The 25041-nt window shown below is 38.5% G+C and overlaps 1 protein-coding gene across 2 annotated transcripts in view; it reads left to right on the top strand.

Moving 5' to 3' along the window:
- The window catches only part of Bach1 (BTB domain and CNC homolog 1), a 43867-nt gene that overhangs the window by 5523 nt on the left and 13303 nt on the right, over positions 1-25041 (top strand). Inside the window, exons 2-4 of one of the 2 annotated variants that reach the window (XM_076868318.2) lie at positions 14878-15170; positions 18582-19928; positions 23408-23536. In XM_076868318.2, coding sequence (XP_076724433.2) covers positions 14937-15170; positions 18582-19928; positions 23408-23536 — 1710 coding nt within the window. In that variant the 5' untranslated portion in view covers positions 14878-14936. Of the gene's footprint in view, positions 1-14877; positions 15171-18581; positions 19929-23329; positions 23537-25041 lie in introns of both variants that reach the window. The other variant, XM_076868317.2, reaches the window with a different exon arrangement.

Raw genomic sequence — 25041 nt, 5'->3', positions numbered from 1 at the left:
GGGCATTGGTACAGTGTAGAAAATATTACCATAATACAGCTGAAGCTGTGTGCAAATAATATTCTTTTAAAAATGAAACTTGTTCAAAAGAATATGTTTGTAATGATTATTCCCAGTATTTATTTGTTGAAGTGATTTTTACTCTTGTCACCTTTTAGATTGGATAAGTCCTAGTGGACAGCCACATTCCTCTTCCTCATCCCTAGTTAAACTGGAGTTATACTAAAAGATGCTTCATGGAGTGGGGCCATGGTTTTCAATTTCTTTGAAGTCTAAACTTTAGCAGTAGCTTACCTCCTAGACTGTAGTTTAAGTAGTAGATTAAAGGAATCTGCCTGCTCTCCCCACTACCTTTTTTCCATTAATCTCTTCTTTTTTATTGACTCGTCTTTCCCTAGGAATCTATGGGGAGGTGCTTTGGGCCTAAGGAGGTGAAGTCTATAGGGTTCTGTTGAAAAAACGGGGGAGAGCCACCCACCCAACTCCCTAATTACTGATACCTTCATGTACTTAATAATCAATTTATTAGGTTGTAATTTCAGAGTCAGTGGTTTTGGTAAGATCAGTAATTTTATTAGCATATATTTATATTCAAATATTATTTTAAAAATGTAAAGCTGGTTATCAAATTTTGGCCCAGGCTTCTTCATTTCCAAAGTACCTGATATCTTTTTCTTTACTGTGTTTTTCTGAGGAGTGTTCTCAGCCTGGCTCAGGGTTCTTTCCTAGGTAGGAATTGTCACTTAAAATTAGAAGAAGAAAAAAAAGCTGTTGGCTCTTTTAATATTTTTTTTTTTCTCTCATTAGCAGAAGACTTTTGAAGTGGAAAAGCATTTTGCCCACTTAGTAAGGTCCTTTGCTGACATGCTTGGAGTTCCAGCTGTCATTTAGCAGAGGAAATGGCAGTTGAGGTTGAGTGTCCGGCTTCTGTCACCTTTCCCTACTTATTGTCTCTTTGTGGTAAAGGACTGTTGCAAGCTCAGATCAAGCACTAGGTATACTTTGGGACTTTTGAACGTGTTTTGCCTCAAGGCCATGGCTCTGGCCCTTGGCCCAATTGGTCTGTTCCAGACCCCAACTCTCTAATACCTGAGGAATGAGGAATGATTCTTCTTCATTTCTGTATTTGCTGTTCCTCTCCCCAAACTCACACAGACTCGCATTCGACTTTTGGCACATGTAGATAGCAGAGTGGGTTATTAATTCATTTCAACATTTGTGGCATTCCTGTTTCTTAGGTATTAGGTTTACACTTACATACTAGAAACTTTTCTAGATATTAGCAGTACGGAACTTTTCAGAAGTGAGGATGATGGACATGCAAGTCATTGTTATAGCTTGTGTTATTTGCTGTAAAGCAACATGTAAAACGTGTTGTGGAACCATCAACTTTGAGAAGCCTAAGTTTTGGGAAATCAGGAATGCCTTAGGAATATAAAGATGAATGCATAGTTCAATGGAGGAATGGCTTGCATTGATAACTCTTGAGAAGCTTAGCTGTGAAGAAGAGTACAGAGAAATAGATCTTAGTAGGAGGAGATTGGGGTCAGGAAAGGTGTGTGATTAAAAATTCAGTCAGTAGCTAGGCACAGTGGCACATGCCTGTAATCCTAGTGACTCAGGGGTGGAGGCAGGAGGATTGCAAGACGAGTCTCAACAAATTGGACCATCTCTCAACATTAAAAAGGGTTGGGAACGTAGCTCTGTGGTAAAGTGCCGCTGGGTCCAATCCCCAGTAATCCCCCCCCCCAAAAAAAAAAAATTCAGAGGAAAAAGATTGAAGTTGAAGACAGTGTCCTTGTTTTGTCCTTGGCTAGTTCCTTTTAGAGTGCAGGATGGCTGCCACAAATTCGTGACTCAAGGAAATATATCTGAGTTTTCTGGGAGGAGAGAGACTGTTTTTTGTTTTTGTTTTTTCTACTTTTTCTTTTTCTTCTTTCCCCCAGGAATGTCTGTGCACTGTATAGTGAAAGAATACATTTCTTTCAGTACTCTAAACAGTTCTAAAGTTCTCTGCTATTCCCTAATACGCGGAGGGAAAGGAGAACTGGTAATGAAACCTTGTAGCTCCAGATTGTGTCTGTGCCCAGAGGACTGCTGTCTCTTAATCTGTGGGTGGGGCAGGGTGGGCTAGGGTGGTCATCACACCCGGCACATCTGCAGCTGTCACTGAGGTAGCCTAGTTCAAGCAGAAGGTTCCTTGGCCAGACAGGCCAGGACTCTTTAGAACCCAGATCTTTGAATCAAAGATACAAACAGGTGTATCTTCTCCTTTATTCCTCTCCTGGAAGGAAAGTTGTCCTTGGCTGAACTCACTCCACATTCTTTTCAGGTATCAAAAATAATGCCTCCTCAAGTTTATGTAGTGTTCTTGTAACACTCCTGTACTTGGATTCGAAACTCAAATTAAAGAATTTTAAATTTGTGATTCATGCGACCATGCGACTCACTTATTACTCTGGTCTAACTGCTGCTTTGTTTAATTAAAATTTGTTACTTAAAATTCTTTTTATTCTTAATCTTTCCTATTTTTGGAGTCAAGTTCATTATGAGTTGGTGTGTAAGAAATGAGTGGAAATTTGAAGAGTGCTTTTTTTTTTTTTTTTTCAGGTACCTTTTGTACTGTGTGTATCCACTCTTAGACCTGCAGAGGTCATTCTGACCTTGAACTAGTTTTAGGGCTCTCACCTCTTCTAGGCAGTTGGAAGTATTTTGGATCATAGCTATAATTCTTACAGATTGGAAATGACATGACGTACGAAGAGTCTTTAATTAAATTTTGAATGTAGAACACAGACACCTAATACTGTGTATTGAGAGCAATTTTTGGTAAATAACTCCTAACATTCTTTCCTTCTTGAGTTTTCCATGTGTAGTATAGTTATAGACTTTGAATGAAGTTCAGCATAGTTTAGTTTCAGAGTTCCTTAAATGATAGGAGGTTGGCTATGTAATCCAACAAGTGTTAATTACAAGTTAATTTGCTAACTATTGAGTAATAATGGAAAAGTTGCTGTTCTGTAAAAACCAATTTAAGGCATTTCCCTGCTCCTTGTTTTTCTATCCCTCCTCAGTTTTATCTGCCCCTCCCCCACTGACTGCTTGAGTCAGGAGTTGAAGTGTAATGTTTGAACCTCCTCAGTCTTTAAGTTACTGACCCTCTCAGGGCCTCTTATCCTTATCTGTTCCTTATCTGTAACAGAAACAGGCCATCCTAGATGAATGTGCTCTTTTAGTTTGAAATTGTTTAGCTCTGTGAAATTAGTGATTATCTTAGGCATGCTTGTATCATACTTTTTTTTTTAAACCTTGTTGAGCTCCTTATTAGGTGTTCTAAATTTTTATTGTTAAAGGACCGGGAAACCTCATTTTGGTTTTTTTTTTTTTTTTTTTTTTTTTTTTTTCATTTGGAATAATTCTTGGGTTTGTAGAATTATGTGTAGTTTTCTCCATCATATACATAATAATAGCAGCAATAATGATGGAATATTAGTGGTGTTGTACCATGCACCTTACTGTAAATGCACTAATCAATCAGTCTGTAAAGTGTGGGGGGTGTTTTCCTGCTGGGGGAACCTGAGGCCATGACGTTAGGTAACTGATAGAAGACCTTATTCTTGGTAGAATATGAATAGAACCCTAATTTTATCCCAGTACTGGTGGTGTTAACCTAAAACTTGATGTTTCCCTTTTTCTTTTATAATTCTATGTGTTTTTTTTTACTCTTTACACTTTCCCAGGGCTTTGGGAGATAAGGAGAGCAGGAACTGCCTGCTCAAGCCACCTTCTCCTCTCACAGATGCACATGTGCCCTTGTTCACACGGCTGCACCTGACTTCAGGAGTCCTTTCCCAGTCTTCCTGGAGCGGGATTTTTTCTTCAGATCAAGCAATGTTTGTATTTTAGGTTCTTTATAGAGTTTAATTCAGTCTTTGATAATTACTGTGAAGATATCAGTGGAGACTGCTGAGTTTTAGAGTTGCCTCTGAGTTTTACACATGGTTTCAAACCAGTGTTCTCTCATGACTGACTGGAGAACATATCCATTATAAAGGCGGAAAAATAATTGTCATTCTTTGGGAGGCTTCAGGAGACAATTGTAATAAACGCAAACTGCATTTTTAACCAAGGCACATAATTTGTGTGTTTGTAGTTATTGTTTATTGTAGCATTTGTAAAGTAATATGAAATTATGGTGAGAATTTGAGTGTATAAATAAACAGAAAGATTACCTAAATGTAACCATTGTTAATATTTTAATATTCTAACAAGGCAGTTGTGTTGGGATGGCAGCTAATATTTCTGGGCCTGTTAAATTTGAGATGGCATTTAGACATACCTGGAATAACCCGAGTGTACATTTGGGTACATGAATATGAAGTTTAAGAGAGAAGTCAGGAGTAGACTACACGTAAACACAGGACCGTCTATGCTGTGAGTCTGCATGAGTTCACCTAGGGAGTGTAGACCAAGAGGAGGAGACTGAGGACTAAGCACAGGGCTCTCCAGCTTCTAGAGGTTTGGAAGGGAAGATTCCCCCAAAGAAAGTCGAGAGCAGCTGCCAGTGAGGTAGGTGAGAAATCAGAGCATTGGCTTATCCTGGAAGCCAAGTGAAGAAAATAGGTTTCAGGGAGGAAATGATCAAAGTGTTGAGTACCACTGAGATACACTGTAAAGGGAAGACTCAGAATTTGCCATTAGGTGATGTAGAGGCGCTGGAGCTTCATGAAGTGGGTTCTGTTGAGTGGAGGGAAGGTCTCAGTTTAATGGACTCACATGAAATTGAAAAGAGAAGGAAGTGAGGGGACAGTCCTTTGCGGGGAGGGGGGTTCTGTACAGAAGAACAGAGATGGATGGGTGGGGAGGAGTGTTGCATTTTAAGAGAGGAACTATTTGAGTTTGTTCTGTTTGATGGTGGCATTGCTGAGTTTTTACTCTTTTTCTTGGTGAGACTTAGCTGAAGTTTGTCAGATTTATTAGTTTTCTCAAAGAATATGGTCTTGATTTAATTTATCTGTTCTACTAAAAAGCAAATGCAAAATTTTAGTATGTGCATGGTTTTCTTGATGAGAATTCAGTAGATTTCATCAGATTCTGGAAGGCAGAGAACAGTGCTGTAGCATTTGGCAATTCAGCAGATCATTGCTCTAGGAGATACCTTTATATTTTTTTAAAGAATCTGTTTGCATTGTGTTCACTAATATTAAATATTAAGCAGTATGTGCATAATAATTATTCCCAAAAGAGAAGAAATTTTTTGGGGGGTTACTCAGGGGCACTGGACCACTGAGCCCTGTCTCCAGCCCTATTTTGTATTTTTTTTAGAGACAGGGTCTCACTGAGTTGCTTAGGACCTCGTTAAATTGCTGAGGCTGGCTTTGAACTTACAATCTTCCTATCTCAGCTTCCCAGGCCACTGGAATTACAGGTGTGCGCCACCACACCTGGCGAGAAGAGATCTTTTTATCTATTTGTTTATTTATTTTTGTAGATGGACACAGTACCTTTATTTTATTTATTTATTTTTATGTTGTGCTGAGGATTGAACCCAGGGCCTTACAATGTGCCTGGCAAGTGCTATACTACTGAGCCACAACCCCAGCCTGAGAAGAAATCTTAATGTGTACTTTGAAACCTTGTCATCTCCTGTGTTTGTCAAAATCTAATGTTGTAGTAGTTGAAGGTTGATTTTTCTCTTTCAAATGTCTTTTTTTATATGAAGAATCATTAAAAAATTGGAATAAGACTCATAATCAAGTTACCAAATATTTAGATTTAACCAAATTTTACTACTCTTTTGTTTAGTATTAGTATTTAGCACATTTAAATTTGTGTTTTTACTCAATATAGTATGTTCTTAGTTTTTCAAAAAAAATGCAGAGAGCAGTCTTGTCTGCTGCACCTGCCCCGCCCCTAATTTTCATATATGCAGTGTTTACTCATTTCTCCTATTTAAATTTCTTGGTGGTTACCCCTGTTTCTCTCAGATGTTTATGTCTCAGTTTGTTTATTAACCTAAGACTTCATCTGTTGATTTCCTGTTACTGTGAATGATGATTTTATTTACTTCTACCATACTCTTGCCTGTATTTATGATTATATGTATTAATTTTCTTTTTATCCTTGGTCACATCTCCAACTCTAAACATGGTTTTGTTTTATTTTGATCTCATTAATAAAAGGCATTATCTTTTGTCTCTGCACATCATACGTAATGTCCTAGCTTGTCCCTTTTATTTTGTCAAGGTTGATAATATTTACACTCAGTCCTATAATGGTAATTAAGCATTCTATCATTTTTCTTTGAAAACCAATTAACAGTGTTTGTCATTATACCTGTGTCAGTGTTGGATGCAGAGATAAGTACTGTTCATCCATTGCTGTCTGCAGTTTCATTGTCACTCGTTTCCACATCAGATTCAAGTAATGGCTAATGATTATTGACCACCTGTTGTACATCAGGTACTCTACTAAGAATAGCATAGCATTTCATTGGATCCTCCCAAGAAAAATTACTGTTCTTGTTCCTGGTTTGCCAGGAGAAAAGAAAAGAAAAAATCATCACAGATACAGGTGGAAAGTAACTTGTTTAGCTGGCAGGGGTATCACAAAGTGATAAAGTGCACTTTCATGCTGTCCACCTCCAGTGGTCCCTAGAGCAGCTAGCTGTTACTTGGTGAGTTGCTGACAGAGTCTTTAAGGCCTTACCTGTGCTCCTTGGTAACAGCCCTCCAGCCCTTCTCATATTCAGCCCCTGATGATGGAGTCCTTGATGTCTGAGGTGTGAGTACTAGGACAGTGATAATAGGCATACCTTAGAGAAGGCCAAATGTGTTGGAACTCACTATTTATTTTGAAATTTCATTCTTTGCTTTTCTTTTTTCTCCCTTCTGAGATTCTTGTGGGATCCTTAAGTTAACTGGGATAGTAACTGTTGAATCTCCCTCTCTACCCATTAGTTATTCATCTTGGGAAACCTATAGTCACATCACATTAATGGTGAAATATCAAACACTTTCCTTAAAGGCAAGCACCCACTGTTGCCACTCAGTTTTCCGTCATTGTAATAAGATAAGAAAACAAAATGAGGCATGTAGATGGGAAAGAAGTAAACTCTCTATTTGCAGGTGACATGATTGTTCATGTACATAGACAATCCTAAGTTCACAATGCGGTTGTCAGAACAGTGAATTAAGATTGCAGAGTACATGGTAATATTTAAAAATTATTTTTTTTGTTTCTACAGGAGCAGCAAAAACTAGAAAGTGAAGTTTAAAAACCCAAGTCTATTTACATTGCTACAAAAAAACCTCATTAAATACTCAGGGATGGGGCTGGGGATGTGGCTCAAGCGGTAGCGTGCTCGCCTGGCATGCGTGCGGCCCGGGTTCGAGCCTCAGCACCACATACAAACAAAGATGTTGTATCCGCCGATAACTAAAAAAAATAAATATTAAAAATTCTCTCTCTCTCTCTTTCTCCTCTCTCACTCTCTCTTTAAAAAAAAATACTCAGGGATAAATTAAATAAAAGATGCACAAACCTTTGCTAAAACATCATGATAATGTTGAGAAACACGAAGACCCAGTTAAATGGAGAAAGATGCCATATTCGTATACCAGAGGACTCAATTTAACTCTTGGTTCTGCCCAGATACATAGTTTCAATTGCAACACTAATCAAAATTCTACTAGTTCTTCTAACTCAATAAGAATTAAAAAGCTTACAAGAATTAAGTAGACATTTCCCAAAAAAGATATAAAAATGTCCAATAAGCCCATAAAAAGATGCTCTATATCATGAGTCATCAGGAAATGCAAGTCAAAACCTCAGTGAAATACCACTGTATATTTATTAGGAGAGCTAAGATTAAAAAGATGACATTGCCCAGGGTTAATGAGAATGTAGAGCAACTAGAATTGTTACATGCTCTAGTAGCAATGTAAAATGACATAATCACTTGGGAAAACTATTCAGCAATTTCTAGGAAGTTAAATATACACCTACCATATATGACTCAGCTCTTCTAATCCTAGGTATTTATTTACCCAAGGAAAATAAGTATATTTCCATACAGATGTTCATTGAAGCTTTATTGGACTAACCCCCATACTGAGAACAGGTAGTTGTCCAACTTTAGTACAACAGTTTATCAATTGTTAAATGGGCAGATTGCAGCATACTGTATAGTGGATTGTTATTAAGCAATAAAAAGGAACAAACATCTGATACACACAACATGAATAAATATTGAAATCACTCAGTTGGGTGAAAGAAACCCCAAACAAGAGTATTTAATGTGATCCCATTTACATAAAAATAAAAGAAAATGCACATTAATCTATAGTGGTTTAAAGCAATCATTGGTTACTTGAAGTCAGGGGCATAGGGAAGGAGAGATCTTAAAGGGACGTGTAGAATTTTGAGAGTGATGGAAATTTTTGTATATTGACAGCGATGATGGTGGTTTCATGTGCATATACAATTGTTAAAACTTATTGAATTATGTGCTTTAAATAGATTAAGTTCATTTTACGTAAATTATACGTGAAAGTTGATTAAAAATACTGGCTGCAAATGCATAATAAAAGTATGTATTCAATAAATAAGTTTTATTTATATGAACCAGTTCTGGTTGCTAGTTCATGTTTTCATACCAGAGAGATATACCAGTTCTTTTAAAAATTAAGTGGTTGGCAAGTGTGTTAAGCAAATAAAAGACTTAATTATTTCCTAAGTTCTTTGTAGTAAGAAGGTTCAGTGGACCTTTTAGTCTTGTTTTGGATCTGCAGCTTGGATTTTCTGTTTTTTTCCACTTCTTTTTTTCCTGAATTCTTTTCCAGTTTCTCTAAACTTATGAGCCAGAATTATCTCAGTTGGATTTGTTAATTTCGGAAGTGAAAAATCTTTTTTTCCTGATGTCTGAGTAGGTGACTGTGTAAAAACGACTTCATCAAACTTCTCTAACAGTACAAATTCCTCCCCCTAAGATTAACCTTCATTTCAAAATTTAGATATGGAGTTAGATCTAGTAAATGTAATAAAAGGTTCATGACTTAACTGTATAATTTTTAATGTTAGGAAGGTAAATGGAAAAAACTCTCAACTTGGTCTATATGGGAATCATAGAGTCCACATGGTACTGTTGGGTCTTTGCCATCCCCTAGAAACACTGGAGATAAGGTTTGCCTCATTTCAGAACACTCAGTATGGGAAATAGTGGGCATATTGCAACAGCAAGTGATTTGGAGAATTTTGGAGTTTAGGTGAGAGCCAAGAAAGATGTTGTGGAAAGATGTGGTGGTCAGGGGAAATGCCTGGGTTCTCAGCCATCTAAGACTGCACTGAAATTGAGTGAGGCAAGAGTGATTGACAGGTGATGAAGCTGGTGCTAGGCAGGGGAAGGCAGGTTTGATAAGTCCACCCACAGCATAGATCCAGCACATGACTGTTATAGAAAAGCCCAGCAAATGCCCCTATGTGCTTTCTTCAATGTCAGATGTTCACCATTTATGGCCAGATACACACACAGAGACCCTTGACTAGCACGATTATATAATTTTTTTTATTAATTGAATATTATGCTTAAATTAAAATTGATCAGAAAGGTGTTTCTGTGTGAAGACTTACCACAGACGTAAGTGGTTATGCAGATCAATCCTCTTCCCCCCAGAGGTGGCATTCTGCTTGGTGTTAGGTTATTTATCATACCCCTCCATGTTGAGAATTAAAACAACATGGTCCTTTGATACTTCAAGTGAGTAAAATTCTAGCTCTTTTGTAATCCTGGAACTTCATCCTCAGACGGAGTTATCTTCTAAATTCTGGTGTATGAAGTGTTGTTGACCTGGATCCATAATCTCACATTTACCATAGAATTTTATTTTCGATAACATGATTAAGATATGGTAAAGTCATAGCATCTTCTTTTATTTTCTGTATTATTTTGAAAGCAGAAACACCAAATGGTAACTGTATTAAAACTTAACTTGGCTTGTAAATGGTAACTGTATTAAAACTTAACTTGGCTTGTAAATAGTAACTGTATTAAAACTTAACTTGGGAGAAATTGTTGCAAGTTGAGGTACAGGAAGCTTCAAATTGCTTATTCATCCTTTATCAGCATTAGCCAGTGACTCAGCATTTGCTAAGGTCAGTAAACCTTATTTTGAGTTAAAATAATAGTATATATTTCCAAGAATATACGAAAATTCAGGTGTAATATGGGACTCTAAATTTGTTTTTAATAATAATAGAAGTTCAGATGCGAAAGGCTCGAGTGTTACATTTTACTTTTCAGGTATGAAAAATGCTAGTCTGATTGAAGTTGGAAGAAGTGAGGGCTGGGGATATAGCTCAGTTGGTAGAGTGCTTGCCTTGCATGCACAAAGCCCTGGGTTCAATCCCCAGCACCACAAAAAATACGTGAATAAGAGAAGTTGGAAGGAGTTGTGCTGTTATTTGGTACAGTCAGTATATAGTTGAATTATTGGGGAAAAATGGATTACTGACCCCTTAGCTTTCAAAATTAGAAAGATTTAGTTTCCAGAGCGCCTTTATGTAGTGCCCACTGTTGCTGAGAGCAGTGAGCAAAGTGTCTTCATTCATTCATGCAGGTCATTTGTATTGGCTGAGTTTATAGTTGCAACCTGTGCTTTTCTTTGGCCAGTTGTCTGCAGGTATGTTTGTAGCTCCCAGAGTACTGAGCCTGGCTCTGTCTGCCTTTCATGGTTCTGGAAAAGCCATCTAAGAACTTTGTGCGTGCTTGGCTCAATGACATTTCCATTTATTTTGGAACAGCTGACTGGACTGTGTTTGGAAGGTGATCTAGATAATATGAGTTTTGGATTTGTATTAAAGATGCCAAGTAACTCATTCAGAAGCAAGTACTGGTATTGGACCAGGTACTTTGTTACAGGCTTGGGGTCTGGCAGAGAACAGTCAGACAAGGTTTGTGACATTTAAGCTGAGACCTAAAAGGTGAGAAGTCAGGCAGCTGAAGTTCATTTAGCAGGCATTTGTGCAGGTCCTGAGATTAGTTGGAGCTTGGAGCCAGTGTGGCAGGAAGGCAGAAACAGTGGGATTGGAGGTGACAGCAGTTTGAGATGAGGCTGGATTAATAGATGAAAAACCTGACCACAGAGGTCTGAAGCACATGTTAAGGATTTTGAAGTGCTTTTAACAAATTTTGAAGATGCTTGTAGGGGGTTTGTGGGAGGGAAGAAATCACTCTGATAGGGAGAAAGTGAATTGGAGGGGACCTAGAGGGTGTAAGGCTTTAGTTAATATCATCATGATAAACATCAGCTCACATTTATTATTTGCTTGCCACGGGCCAGGCATTATGCTAAACTGTTTTCTTATTCACCTCATGGAAATGTCACCCCATCCCAGTGAGGTGGTATTATCATCCCTGTTTTAAAGGTGAGGGAACTAGGACTCAACAAGATTGAGCAATTTAGCCAAGGCCATTTAGCTAGTAAGTGGCAGAATTGGGATTTGAACTCATAAAATTCCAAGCCCTAAGCTGTTAGCCACTGGGCCTGTGTTTCAGTACGTGGAATGATGGTCCATTAGTTGGTCTGGAAATTGAGTAGATCATACGGTGACTTTTTTTGTTCCCATAGAGTAGAAAATAACACAGAGCACTTTGTGGGTGGCGAGGATAAAATGTTGATATGTGAAACTTTTGTTTTATTTTTATATGACCTTATTTGTACATGCATGACCTTATGTACCTTTGCCAAAAGTTAAACAGCACTGTCCAGGCGAGAGCTGATGATGGCTTAGGTTGGAATGGGCAGTGCCAAGGGGAAGAAATGGACCTCAGTGTTAAAAGGCAGAGGCAGCAGGACTTGGTGAGCATTTAGATTGCAAGCCTGACTGAGGGAGGTGTCAGGAGGGAGTCCCAGGCTTCTGGTGTGAGCAGCATCTATCCTGGTATGTGCTGCACTCAGTCCACTGAAAGAAAGATGGCCCCTTCTTAGTGCGGGCGTAGGACTTGGGGTTGGTACCCTGTCTGAGGGCAGCCAGACTGTAAGTGGGCTGTGAACCCATGGGGTGATCTCTTACAAAATCTGCCTGAGCGGGGCATGATTCTGTTGGAGTCTAGGTAAATAGTGAGCCAGCTGGTGGCAGGATGAGGAGTTGGGGGCCACAGGTGCACAGGGCTGTGCAAACAGCAGCTCAAGAATGAAGGCATGGGAATTGCTTTTGCTGGAGTCACCTTGAAGTGGTGACTCTGGAGTCATCCAGAGAACCTTTAGGTTCTGGGTTTCAAGGCTCAGAGTTTTCACTTTCTACAGCTCAGGTCTAGTTTATTTTGTTTCTGCCTTTCTGTGGGCTGGTTTCCTTATTCTCAAGCATAACCTTGTAGAAGTATCCAGCTCCCCGTATGGCTGCAGTGTCTGCATACTGTGCATTTAGCAAATACTAACAGGAAATAGAAGAGTGAAGTAGGTAAAAATGCTTGGTGTGAATTCCCTTTCTCTTACTGGTCTTTTGATATTGGCCAAGAGATTCCTATCCTTCTGTAAAATTGGGGTAGAAAAGTGTTATGTGGGGTAGTTGTGAGGCGTCAGCGAGATAAACAACATCTGGTATTTAGCTCAGGGCTGGGTGCAGAATTAGAGCATTAATAGTTGGTAGGACAGACTGGAGAGACATAAACATTTTTATTAAAAACAAAAAACTGGGAAGAAGCCAACACAGAGGAAGAGATTGGGTATGTCTGGGAAAAGGTATGTAGGATTAGATCTCAGAGAAGCAAATGTGGTAAGGGGCTAGGAGAAGACATTCATGATTGTCTCCAACAGAAGGAGGAGCTAGGTGGAGGTGGTGGGAGAGGTATTCTGAGTTTGGATTCCAGTTGTGGTGGTGCACTGAGAGAGAGACTGATAGAGGAACCGGATGGCAAGTTGGAAAGCTGTTATGGAGAACAGAGATGGGGACATGCAAAGTAAGTGAACAGGGCCTAGATTGAACAGCCTTAATTCATAATGACCCCCGGTCTGTCTGATTTTACAGTTTTTCCTTGCTGTGCTTGTGTGTGATAAACTATAAACATAAGATAGGATACCTTTAAAAGTCTGCAAACCAAGTGGCAGAAGAGAATAAGAAAGCTGGGAACTCGGATGCAAGGACCTAGTAGGGCAGTAGTCAGCTGAATCCAACTGGCCTGGAGAGGCCAGTGTGTGCTGGGCAAGGAGGAGGACAGTGGCCCTTGTATCACCCACCAGAGGACACATCGTTTCCTTGATTGATGGTTCCTCCTTACTATTCCTAACACTAATTCCTTGTGTTGATAACTGAAGTATGAAGAACAGTTACTAAAAGGAACTTTTACTCTTTGCTAAGGGCAGAACCCAACAGTTGAGTCAGTTCTCCTGTTTAATTTCGAAGTTAACCAAAGATTTCATGTGTTGTGCTGAATCAGTAAATGATAGATCATGGTCCTTAACCTTAGGTGAAGTCTAACCACAAAAGGAAAGCTTTTATTTTCATAGAGTACCACTGCAGGAGACTGACGTTTCAGCCATAATGAGGACTTTAAAAATAAACACTCAGTACAAGAGAATTTATGGATGTATTTCATGTGTTTGCAGCTAAAACAAGCTGTTTTTGAGATGGCATCCACCCATGATCGGGGACTGGTCTGTCTGAACTTCAGCAGAACTTCCTTCTGTCTCCTTTCATTTTTGTTTTCAGTACAGCAAATCTGAAAACAAAAACATTTTCTCATTCACTTCTCATTAGAGGGGCTTGTTTTCAGTGAGATGTCATCAGAAGAGAAAGGAGTGGTGCATGTGAAGAGCTTGTGGGCTTCCATCTGTCTGATTGCCACAGTGGGGTCCGCACACCTGGGTGCTCTCCACAAGTATGGGGACAGGAAGAACAGATCAGATATTCCCTTTTAATCTCTTTCAATTTTTATATGTTTAGAGTGTATATATCACAATACTCATACATGTCTGAAATACACGGATAAGCATATATGTTTAGGAGTACCTCCTAACCCCAGTTTTGTGTATGTGATCAAAAAATATTTGGAGGCTACTACATGTTAGTATATATTTTTAAAAGATATACATTTTTAAAAAATATTTATTTTTTCGTTGTAGTTGGACATGATATCTTTATTTTATTTATTTTTATGTGATGCTGAGGATCGAACCCGGGGCCTTGCATGTGCTAGGCAAGTGCTCTACCGCTGAGCCACAATCCCAGCCCCCCCAAAATATACATTTTTGATAATTTCTGTTAATATTTTAACATTTCGATGAGTTTCTACCTGTGATGCACCATCTCCTTAGTGATGAAGGAGATTTCTTGTGGCCTGTCTTCTCTAGTGTAAAGTAAGACTTGCTGTATAAAAAAAGACTGTTTACCAAGATGCAGCCTGGCAAATGTGAGCCATTTTCTTCTGGTGTTGGAGAAACTTTTACCTTGGGTACCAAGGTGTCCCTTGATATAAAGCACTAAACTCTCCTGTCATCTCTCAGGTGTAGCGGGGTGGGGCATGGGGAATGCCTGTTCCACCCAAGTGTTCCTAAAGTGTGACACTCCCACTGCCTCCCTGCCACACCTACCAACTGTCCTAATGCCACCCCAAAATTTCCCAGACCCATCTATTTGCCCACAGTAATTCATTTTCAGAGAACCAAGGAATCCTTGGTTCAAAAAGTTCTCCCTCCCTGTCTCCAAGAACCTTTTCCCTTAAATTAGAAAAACTTACCATACCTAATTTGAGGTATATTAGATGAATCTTCTGTTCTGTTCCTCTGGAGGCTTCTGTATTTTAATTGAGAAGACCCTTGGTTGTTGCTCAGGAAGTTCTAAACAAGATCTCACCAGGTGAACTCTGGCGTGTGCTTGCAGGTGGAGGACAGTTAGAAGCATGCTCTCCCTTGCGCGCCTGGCTCCACTGGCTGTGCAGGATGTCTCTGCGTGAGAACCCGGTGTTTGCCTACGAGTCTTCGGTGCACAGCACCAACGTCTTGCTCAGCCTCAATGACCAGCGGAAGAAGGACGTGCTGTGCGACGTCACTGTCCTTGTGGAGGGCCAACGATTCCGCGCCCACCGGTCAGTGCTGGCGGCATGCAGCAGTTACTTCCACGCCAGAATCGTAGGCCAGGCTGACGCGGAGCTTAACATTACTCTACCAGAAGAGGTGAGGGGCCATGTTTCTAGTGATTTTAATTTAATTTTCTTAAACACATTGTGGTTCATAAAGTAAAGTGCAGCCTCCTGGTCAGGTGGCTGAGGAGCAGTTCCAGGTTCCTGCAGCAACCCATTCCTTTGGCTTTTTTCATAGACATTATTATTACATTTACATTATAAAATTATTAATTTGGGGTGTTAAATGTTTATTGAGCAGTGCAAAAATTGACCCACTCTTGTTATTTTGACAAAGTGACTAACTCAGGGCACACCCAATGTTATAGACATTGTAAAGGTCATGGCTCGGAGAGGCCAGACTGTGTGACTTCCTCTCCCTATGGACCTTTTCCATGATAGACACCTGTGTCTAGGTTTAGAGTTCTGTAAATCATCCCTTTTCCCAAAACATCCCCATGGACAGCAGGCACTCCACAAGTGTTCTTTCTGGGGATCGGCTGTGTTTTGTCTTGTTGAGCCCTATTTTTACATACATTCTTTGCCTCAGCCTGTTTTGGACTCAGGCTCAGAGATAACTTGGGACTTTGTCAGTGTCCTGGCTCCAAGAGACCTCTCTCTGGGGGAACAAGTGCTGGTTACACTGATTCTTACTCAAAGGGGACTCAAATAGGCTGCTCTTGAGTTGGTAACTGTCACTAGCAGAGTGTCAAGTTTGTGGCATTCGGACACAAGTAGAGGTAGGTAAGGCATATGGAGAAGATGTGTAGAATTTCCTGTGTGTGACGGATCTGGGTGGCAAGTTCCCTGTTGGATACGTGGGACAAACTGTAAACTAAGTCTGCAGCATGGCTTGTTGCTGGCTGTGCATACTTCCATGAACTGTGGCTAGTTTGTCAGATGATAGGCTATCTTATCTCTACAGTGACAGAGGTTAAAGGGTTCAATGCTGAGAAGACAGAAAAGTCAACTACAGAATAGTTGATTTTTTTTTCTAAGAAGGAACAATACAAATCAGAATAGAGATATACTTATTATGGTTCATATTTTCCAGTTATTTAATGAGACTTTCCAAGTGAGCAAGTTTAATTTATGGGTTTATGAGAATAGACACAATCACGCATATGTGTATATTATAATTTACCTTCAAATTAGAATGAATGAATATATGTTTTCAAATATTTTCTTTTTTTTTACTTGGTTGTTCAAAACATTACAAAGCTCATGACATATCATCTTTCATACATTTGACTCAAGTGGGTTATGAACTCCCATTTTTACCCCAAATACAAATTGCAGAATCACATCGGTTACACATTCACATTTTTATATAATGGCATATTAGTGACTGTTGTATTCTGCTACCTTTCCTGTTCCCTACTATCCCCTCTCCCCTCCCCTCCCATCTTCCCTCTCTACCTCATCTGCTGTTGTTCAATTCTCTCCCTTGTTTTTCCCCCTCTTTCCCCTCACAACCTCTTATATGTAATTTTGTGTAACATTGAGGGTCTCCTACCATTTCCATACGATTTCCCTTTTCTCTCCCTTTCTCTCCCCCCACTCGTCTCTGTTTAATGTTAATCTTTTCCTCATGCTCTTCCTCCCTGTTCTGTTCTTAGTTGCTCTCTTTATATCAAAGAAGACATTTGGCATTTGTTTTTTAAGGATTGGCTAGCTTCGCTTAGCATAATCTGCTCTAATGCCATCCATTTCCCTGCAAATTCCATGGTTTTGTCATTTTTTAGTGCTGCGTAATACTCTTCAAATATTTTCAATGTTTCATCATAGTGACAGATTGAAAACATCATTGTATTATTCTAGAGGCTTTGAGTTATTTTAACTTATTTTAAAAATATCAAAGAAAAATTTGGGGGGCATAATTGCAAATGCATGTAGAGGTGAAAGAAATAATGCAGAGTTCCTGTTTACACTTTTGCCTAATGTCCCCAGTGGTCACGTTTTGAAAAATTGAAGTATAATGGTACAGCTAGGGTATTGGTGTTGTTACATCTCTCACGGTATTCAGATTGCTGCAGATCACTTGGGCTAATTTCTCTGTGTGTATTAAATTCTGTACAGTTTTCCCCCTGAGAATGTTTGTGATCCAACCACCACAATTAAGACACTGAGCAGTCCCCACGCTGAGGACCTGAGCTGCTTTTCTGTAACCACACCCATTTCCTTCCTACTCTTGCTCACTTCTAAACACGCTTCCATCCCTCGTCCCTAGCAACCAGTAATCTGTTCTCCTCTTTTAAAGTTTTGTCATCTCAAAAATGTTACATAAGTGGACTCAGCATGAAACTTTTTTTTTCTTTTTAATTTTTTTTTTTTTTTTTTTTTGGCTATTGAGGAGATCAGACCGATTCCAATTTTTGACTATAAAGTTGCTATGAACATTTGTACAGGTTTTTCTGTGAACATGAGTTTTCATTTCTTAGTGACAGAAGACCAGGAGTGCAGCTACTGGTCACGTGGTTGTCACATGGTTAGGTACATAAGGAGCTAATTGTTTTTCAGAGTGGCTGTACCATTTTACATTCTCACCTGCAATGTGTGAGTGATCCCAGTTTCTCTGCAATCTCACTAGCATTTGGTAGTGTCTCTCTTTTTATTTTAGCCATTTAAATGTCAGGTTTTCAGAGATTAGCATGTTTTTAAAAAGGTCATAAATGTTAATAATATTTTGATCCCTCTTGTAGAAATTCAGTGTTTATAAATTCATTTGGTTTTTTTAACCCAGGAGAAAGCTTCTTCTGTGCTTTAGCAGGGTCCTCTGTCCCTCACGTTGCAGGGGTAGGTTCAGTGTAAATGTATAGTCCGCTTAAAGACTTTTTACCTAGCGTCCATGAATCTTTGCAGAAACATTGTTGGGGCATGGCTTTCAGAACTTCACTTGGATCACTTGTTAACATTGGGATCTCTTAAAATTTTATTAGTAGGAATTTGGGGCATGAGATAAAGACAGTAGGTACTGTTTACTGTGCCTTTGCCATGGGTCAAGGCTTCTTTATAAGTGCTTTACATATATTGTTTTTTCATCCTTAAAACATCCACTTTTGTAGATTATGGTAGTTGGGATTGGTTGGTTTTGTGGATCTGGGCTAATGACAGGCACTTGGCAGCTCACCGTGGGAGCTGCAGGTGGTGTCTGTCTTGCTTTATTTCATAGATGATTTGTTTTAATTTTGCTTTGAGAGAGAATCATGGTAGTGTCTTAGGTCTTTTCCTCATGTGAGTAAATCATAATTGATTTAAAGATAAGAGTAGAATTTGTAAGTGAAGGTCCCAGTGAGTAGGGGGTAGTTTTACACTTTCTAGAAGAATATTTTCTCTTACCAAATGAAAAATCTCTTGTTTCATAATTGTCACAAATAAGTTATACATCTCTCTACTACTACTTCTTTTTTTAATCTACTAGGTAGCTTTCAAATGATGTGTTTATTTTTATTTTGTACATCAACAGGTGACAGTTAAAGGATTTGAACCTTTAATTCAGTTTGCCTACACTGCTAAGCTAATTTTAAGCAAAGACAATGTGGACGAAGTACGCAAGTGTGTGGAATTTCTAAGTGTACACAATATTGAGGAATCCTGTTTTCAGTTTCTCAAATTTAAGTTTTTGGACCCCACTGTAGACCAGCAAGAATGCCAGAGAAAAAAATGCTATTCATCACAGTGTCAGAAAACAAACCTTAAATATTCACTTTTGGACCAGAAGGACCTAGAAATTGATGAAGTAGAGGAGTTTCTGGAAAATAAAAATGTTCAGACTCCTCAGTGTAAACTCCAAAGGTATCAAGGAAACGTAAAAACATCACCTCCTGTACAAGACAGTGCCAGTCAGACGTATGAATCCATGTGCTTGGAGAAGGGTGCTGCTCTGGCTCTGCCTTCTTTATGCCCCAAATACAGAAAATTCCAGAAAGCATTTGGAACTGACAGAGTCCGCACTGTGGAATCCAGTGTCAAAGAGGTTCATGCTGCTCCTGTTCAGCCAAACGAGACATGCGAAAATGAGTATCTCGGGGGAGTCCAGGACTCTGCAGATTTGCAGGTGATTTTAAGATGCGAAGAGAACAAATTAGCAATGGAACATGAAGAAGCGAAGAAAAAGGATCCTGCTTCTCAGTGCCCAGCAGAAAAAACAGAGGTGACTTCTTTCCCCCACAATTCTTCTACAGATTCTCATGGACTGTATTCTTTGTCTCTTTTACACACATATGACCAATACGGAGACTTGAATTTTGCTGGTATGCAGACCACAGCAGTGAAAACAGAGAAACCCTTGTCAGGTACAGGTGTTCAAGAAGAGAAAACGTTTGGTGAAAGTCAAGATGTTCATTTGAAATCTGACTCGGGCCCCAAGGATGATGGTAGCATTGCATCTAGTGATCGGAGTAGTGTGGAGCGAGAGGTGGCGGAGCACCTAGCAAAAGGCTTCTGGAGTGACATCTGCAGCACTGACTCTCCTTGCCAGATGCAGTTATCACCTGCTGTAGCCAAGGATGGCTCAGAGCAAATCTACTCCCAGAAGCGGTCTGAGTGTCCTTGGTTAGGTATCAGGATCAGTGAGAGCCCAGAACCAGCTCAGAGGACTTTTACAACATTGAGTTCTGTCAACTGCCCTTTTATAAGTACTCTGAGTACCGAAGGCTGTTCAAGCAACTTGGAAATTGGAAACGATGGTTACATTTCAGAACCCCAGCAAGAACCTTGTCCTTACGCTTGCGTAATCAGCTTGGGTGACGATTCTGAGACTGACACAGAAGGCGACAGTGAATCCTGTTCAGCCAGAGAACAGGAATGTGAGGTGAGCAGGAATATGTTCTTAATTCATTGTTTAGCAGCCAGTGATTGTTATTTACCCTGGGCTGGCCAGCATTGCACTACTAGGGGTATGAGTGGGCTCAGGGAGGGCAGAGGAAGGTCATACAGGTAACAATGAGACCATGGTCAACAGCAGAGGAACAAGATGAAGTTTGAAGGCCTACTGCATGCATGTATTTAAAGCAGGTTTATTTATCATGGATTGAGTCCTCACACTGGCTATGTAATGTCATGTCTCAAGAGGAAAGAGAATGATGATTCTATGATCATGACATGATAACTCCTAGAAAATGCATTGCATATTCAGTGCTACTCATTGCTATAAGGACCTCTGCACTTGATACTGCTCTCTGAGCAGTGGTTTGGAATTGACTAGTTCTAAGAATGTAGCTTCTAATGCAAAGTTTTCTTTGATCTAGTTTTTCATGGCCATCACTTTTTGTTTCTTATTTTCCCTTTAGCCCTTTTGTCTATTAGTTTAATGAAAACTGTAATTACTTAGAATGAGTTACACATGGCTAGTCTGATATTAATCATATCAAACTTGATTTGTGTACTCTGTATATAGAGAGTTGGACTTAATAGTTGCTTTTGATAAAGTATTAATATAACTACAGTAAGGGCCTATTTTAAAAAAATATTTAAAATTGGATTTTGTTTAATTTTCAAAAGCTGGATTTTCTCTTTAAAGTTGTAATCTGGACTTATTTTACAGATTATTTTTAATCTTACTATATTTTTCTCTGTTGCTTTTTATCTTACAGTATGTGATGTGCTCATTTCAAACTTAAGTGCACACAGTGTTGTTAACTGTAGGCACAGCGTTGTATGGAGGACCTCTAGAATTTACGCATGTTGTGTAACTGAGACTTTATCTGTGGACTTTATCTCTGGAACAGCAACTTACCCATTTCTGCTCTCAGCCACAGCAACCATCATGCCGCTATTTCGATGAGTTTGACTATTTTTGGCACCTCATATAGATGGGATTCTGTGGGATCTGCTTTCTTCATTTGTCTTATTTTATCTAGCATATGTCCTCCAGGTTCATCCATATTGTAGCAAATGGCAGAATTTCCTTTTATATAAGGCTGAATAGTATCCCAGTATTCCCATCTGTGTGAGTAGTGTGTGCATTCATACTACAGTTTCTTTATAGGTTCATCTGTGTGTGAATGATCAAATTGTTTCTAACATCTTTTTTCTTTTTGGAGGGACAGTACTGAGGATTGAAATCTGGGTCACTCGACCACTGAGCCACATCCCCAGCCCTATTTTCTATTTTATTTAGAGACAGGGTCTCACTCAGTTGCTTAGTGCCTAGCCTGCCTCAGCCTCCCGAGCCACTGGGATTACAGGCATAGGCCACAGCGCCTGGCTCTGACATCTTAATTACTGTGAATATTGCTGCAATGAATGCGGAATTGCAAATATCCCTTTAAGTCAAGTTCATTTGGGTAGCTGTCTGGGAGTAAGCTCGTGTGGTAGTTGCATTTCAAATTTTGAGAAACTTTCATGTCATTTTCCATAGCAGCTGCACTATTTTCCCACCAGCATTGTACAGTGTTTCAATTTCTCTACATCCCTTTATTTAGCATTTTCTTTGGTTTTGTAGCATATATTACATGATATAAGTTTGAAAGAGACTGTTACTTTATTGGCTTTGGAAGGAGGTAGATTTAGTGTTTTAAGAAATACTGTATGTGCATGGGTTATATTTGTAGATTTGGACATTTATAAATTCAGCATTTAGAATTACAGTTTAGGGCTGGGGATGTGGCTCAAGCGGTAGCGCGCTCGCCTGGCATGCGTGCGGCCCGGGTTCGATCCTCAGCACCACATACAAACAAAGATGTTGTGTCCGCCGATAACTAAAAAATAAATATTAAAATTCTCAAAAAAAATAGAATTACAGTTTAGTAGAATTTTACAAATTATATCTTTAAAAACTTGTGTGTGTGTGTGTGTGTGTGTGTGTGTGTTTGTGTTTGTTACTGGAATTGAACCCAGAAGTTCTTTACCTCTGAGTGACATCTTCAGCCCTTTTTATTTTATTTTGAGACAGAGTCTTGCTAAGTGGCCCGGACTGACCTCGAACCTGGTGATCCTCCTGCCTTAGCTTTCTGAGTAGCTAGGGTTATAGTCATGCACCACTGGGCCTGGCTTAAGAATTTAAAACTTTTTGTATAATTACTATCTATAAGCTTGGAAGTAGGTTGCCATACTAACTAACTGATTATGTTCCATTTGTACTTTTGGTAATCTAACTAGATTCTCACAACTGTATTCTTTAAAAGAAAAAGTTTTTTCCTTTGGACACATTTGAGTAGGTTGAAAATGACTTTAAAATATTCATAAAGTTTTTTTTCTAACGTTTTTCTCATTGGCAAGTGAAATGTGTAGCTTTTAAAGTACATTATATGAAGGTACTGTTTTCTTGATAGACAAAAATTTTTTGAAATAGTTTATAGAAACTATTAGTATAATTATACCAATATTAAATAAGTGTTACATAGTAGTATTAAAAAATAGGGGCTGGGATTCTGGCTCAGCGGTAGAGTGCTCGCCTAGCACGGGCGGGACCCGCATTTGATTCTCAGCACCATATAAAAATAAAGGCATTGTGTTGTGTCCATCTACAAAAAAGATTTTTTTTTCTCTCTCTCTCTTAAAAAAAATAGATAAAAATTTTGAGTTGAGAAGCTTATTAAAAATATATTAGAGGCCAGGCGTGGTGGTGCATGCCTGTAATCCCAGCGGCTTGGGAGACTGAGGCAGGAGGATCGCAAGTTCAAAACCAGCCTCAGCAACTGTGAGGCACTAAACAACTCAATGAGACTCTGTTTCAAAATAGAATACAAAATAGGGCTGGGAATGTGGCTCAGTGGTTGAGTGCCCCTAAGTTCAATCCCCAGCACCTTCCCCATATATGTATGTGTGTATATGTGTGTGTGTGTGTATGTGTATAATATACATATACTTATATATATATACATATACACATATACATATATATATATTATATATACATGTGTGTGTATGTGTATATATGTGTATATAAGAAAGGGACTTACAGAAATCCATAGTACAATAAATTCTATTTTTCCATTTAAAATATGGTAATATTTGTGTTAATATGTCTGATTTGCTGAAAAAATACTAACTTTTTAATTTGTCTTTCGAGTCTTCCCTCAAGTCAGCTAAAAATACCAATTAAAATTTTAGTTTTTATTATAATGGTTTGTGTAGACATTGGGAACAGAGACCTATTGTTTTTAAACTCTAAAGTAAGCACTCTGGAAAAATGGACCTTCCTCTTCCCAGATACGATTTAAGTATTATAACAAAATACAGTAGGTCACTAATATTTATTTCACATTCTAGGTAAAACTGCCCTTTAATGCACAACGAATAATCTCACTCTCTCGAAATGATTTTCAATCCTTGTTGAAAATGCATAAGCTGACCCCAGAGCAGCTGGACTGTATCCATGACATCCGGAGAAGAAGTAAAAACAGAATTGCTGCACAGCGCTGTCGCAAGAGAAAACTTGACTGTATACAGAATCTTGAATCAGAAATTGAGAAGCTGGTAAGTATACATTTTTGTCATTATTAGTTAAACTCCAACTCTTTTTTTTTTTTTTTTAATAGAGGAAATTGCTATTTAAATTTCCAGGTAAGACTTAATGCTCAATTCATATTAAGTTTAAAATGTACCAATTATCATTTTAAGAAAAATTACATGACATTTTAGAAAGATTAGGAAATAAATATATGCAGTGAGGGTTTTCATTGACTATTTTATTTGTATAAGTAGTCCACATTTTTAGCATGCTATAATATGCTGTGTAAGTTCGAAACTATTTCTGGGTACTCTTTAAAAAAAAAGATTTTCAAGTTAAGAATGATTTCATTATCTTCCTAATTCTTAATGGTTAAGTAAAGATTAACGAAATTATACAGCACTTTTATCTCTCTGTGATATATTTGGCATCTATTAAAGCTAATGTTCCAGTTGGGTGGTTTAAATGAACGGTAGACCTGAATTACTTGTTTTGGTTGCTACCAAACACAAGCAGACCAACCAGTCTCTTTCATTCAAAGGAAAAAATTCTGATATGTTATGGTAATATAAGACTAGAAAATTTAAAATCTAATGAGAGCCTCAGTGAGAAGAGTGCTTGCTTATTCAATCTTATTTTCTATACCAGCATTAAGACACAATTTAATTGGAAAACATTAATTTTGCTCCCGGTTCTGTTTTCCCTAGTGGTTGGTAGAAGGGAGTGATATGTGAGTGAATAGCTGTGTCAGTGTGCAGGCCAGCAGAAGGTGAAAGTGTGGGCACAGCTGCAGGGAAACATCCCAAACACAGTGGAAACATTCCTCGAATACTCTGCTTTGTGGTCTTTGTTAATTATTGGTGAACATTAAATGTTGTGATTGTAACAAGTTTTCAAGCATGAAGCAATGAATGACAATTAAATGGTACAGTTTAGGAAAAATACCTTTATATGCCTTCAAGAAAAGTCAAAAAATAAAATTTTATTTTATATATATATTATGCATTTAATTTAATCAGGCAAAACGATTCATCATGCAAAAAGATGAAGAGGAGACCTACGTTTTACCAACATAGGCATGAAAGATATTTTAACAAACCCTATATGATATTGCTGAACAATTAAAAGTGAGGACCAAAGAAAAAGTGTCATACATCCAGTAAAGCTTACTCAGTACTTCTGGAGTATCTGTCATACCCTTAAGCATGAGTGTTTTTCCGTTTGTCTAACTTTGAATTAAACGCCTGCCTTTAGATGAAGCATAGCACTTTCATAGTTATTATTCTGTACTGAACTATAGAGATGGTTTTTATATTATTGGCTTAGGGGGAGCTGTTTGAAATTGACATAAAATTCTACTGCTAGAGTTCTTAGTTCTGCTTCTTACAGTTGTTTGTCTTTCCCTTCAACTAGTTTTATTTTGTAGATGTCAGTAGAGCTTATCCAGTTTTCTTACTCTCTTAAAAATAAACACAAAACAAGACTGATGAGTTTTTCTTCAATATTTTATACATGAATACTAACCAAGTAT

This window comes from Callospermophilus lateralis, chromosome 10 (assembly GCF_048772815.1).
Source record: "Callospermophilus lateralis isolate mCalLat2 chromosome 10, mCalLat2.hap1, whole genome shotgun sequence".
NCBI classification, from domain to species: Eukaryota; Metazoa; Chordata; class Mammalia; order Rodentia; family Sciuridae; genus Callospermophilus; species Callospermophilus lateralis.
This window is presented reverse-complemented; position numbering and strand designations above follow the sequence as displayed.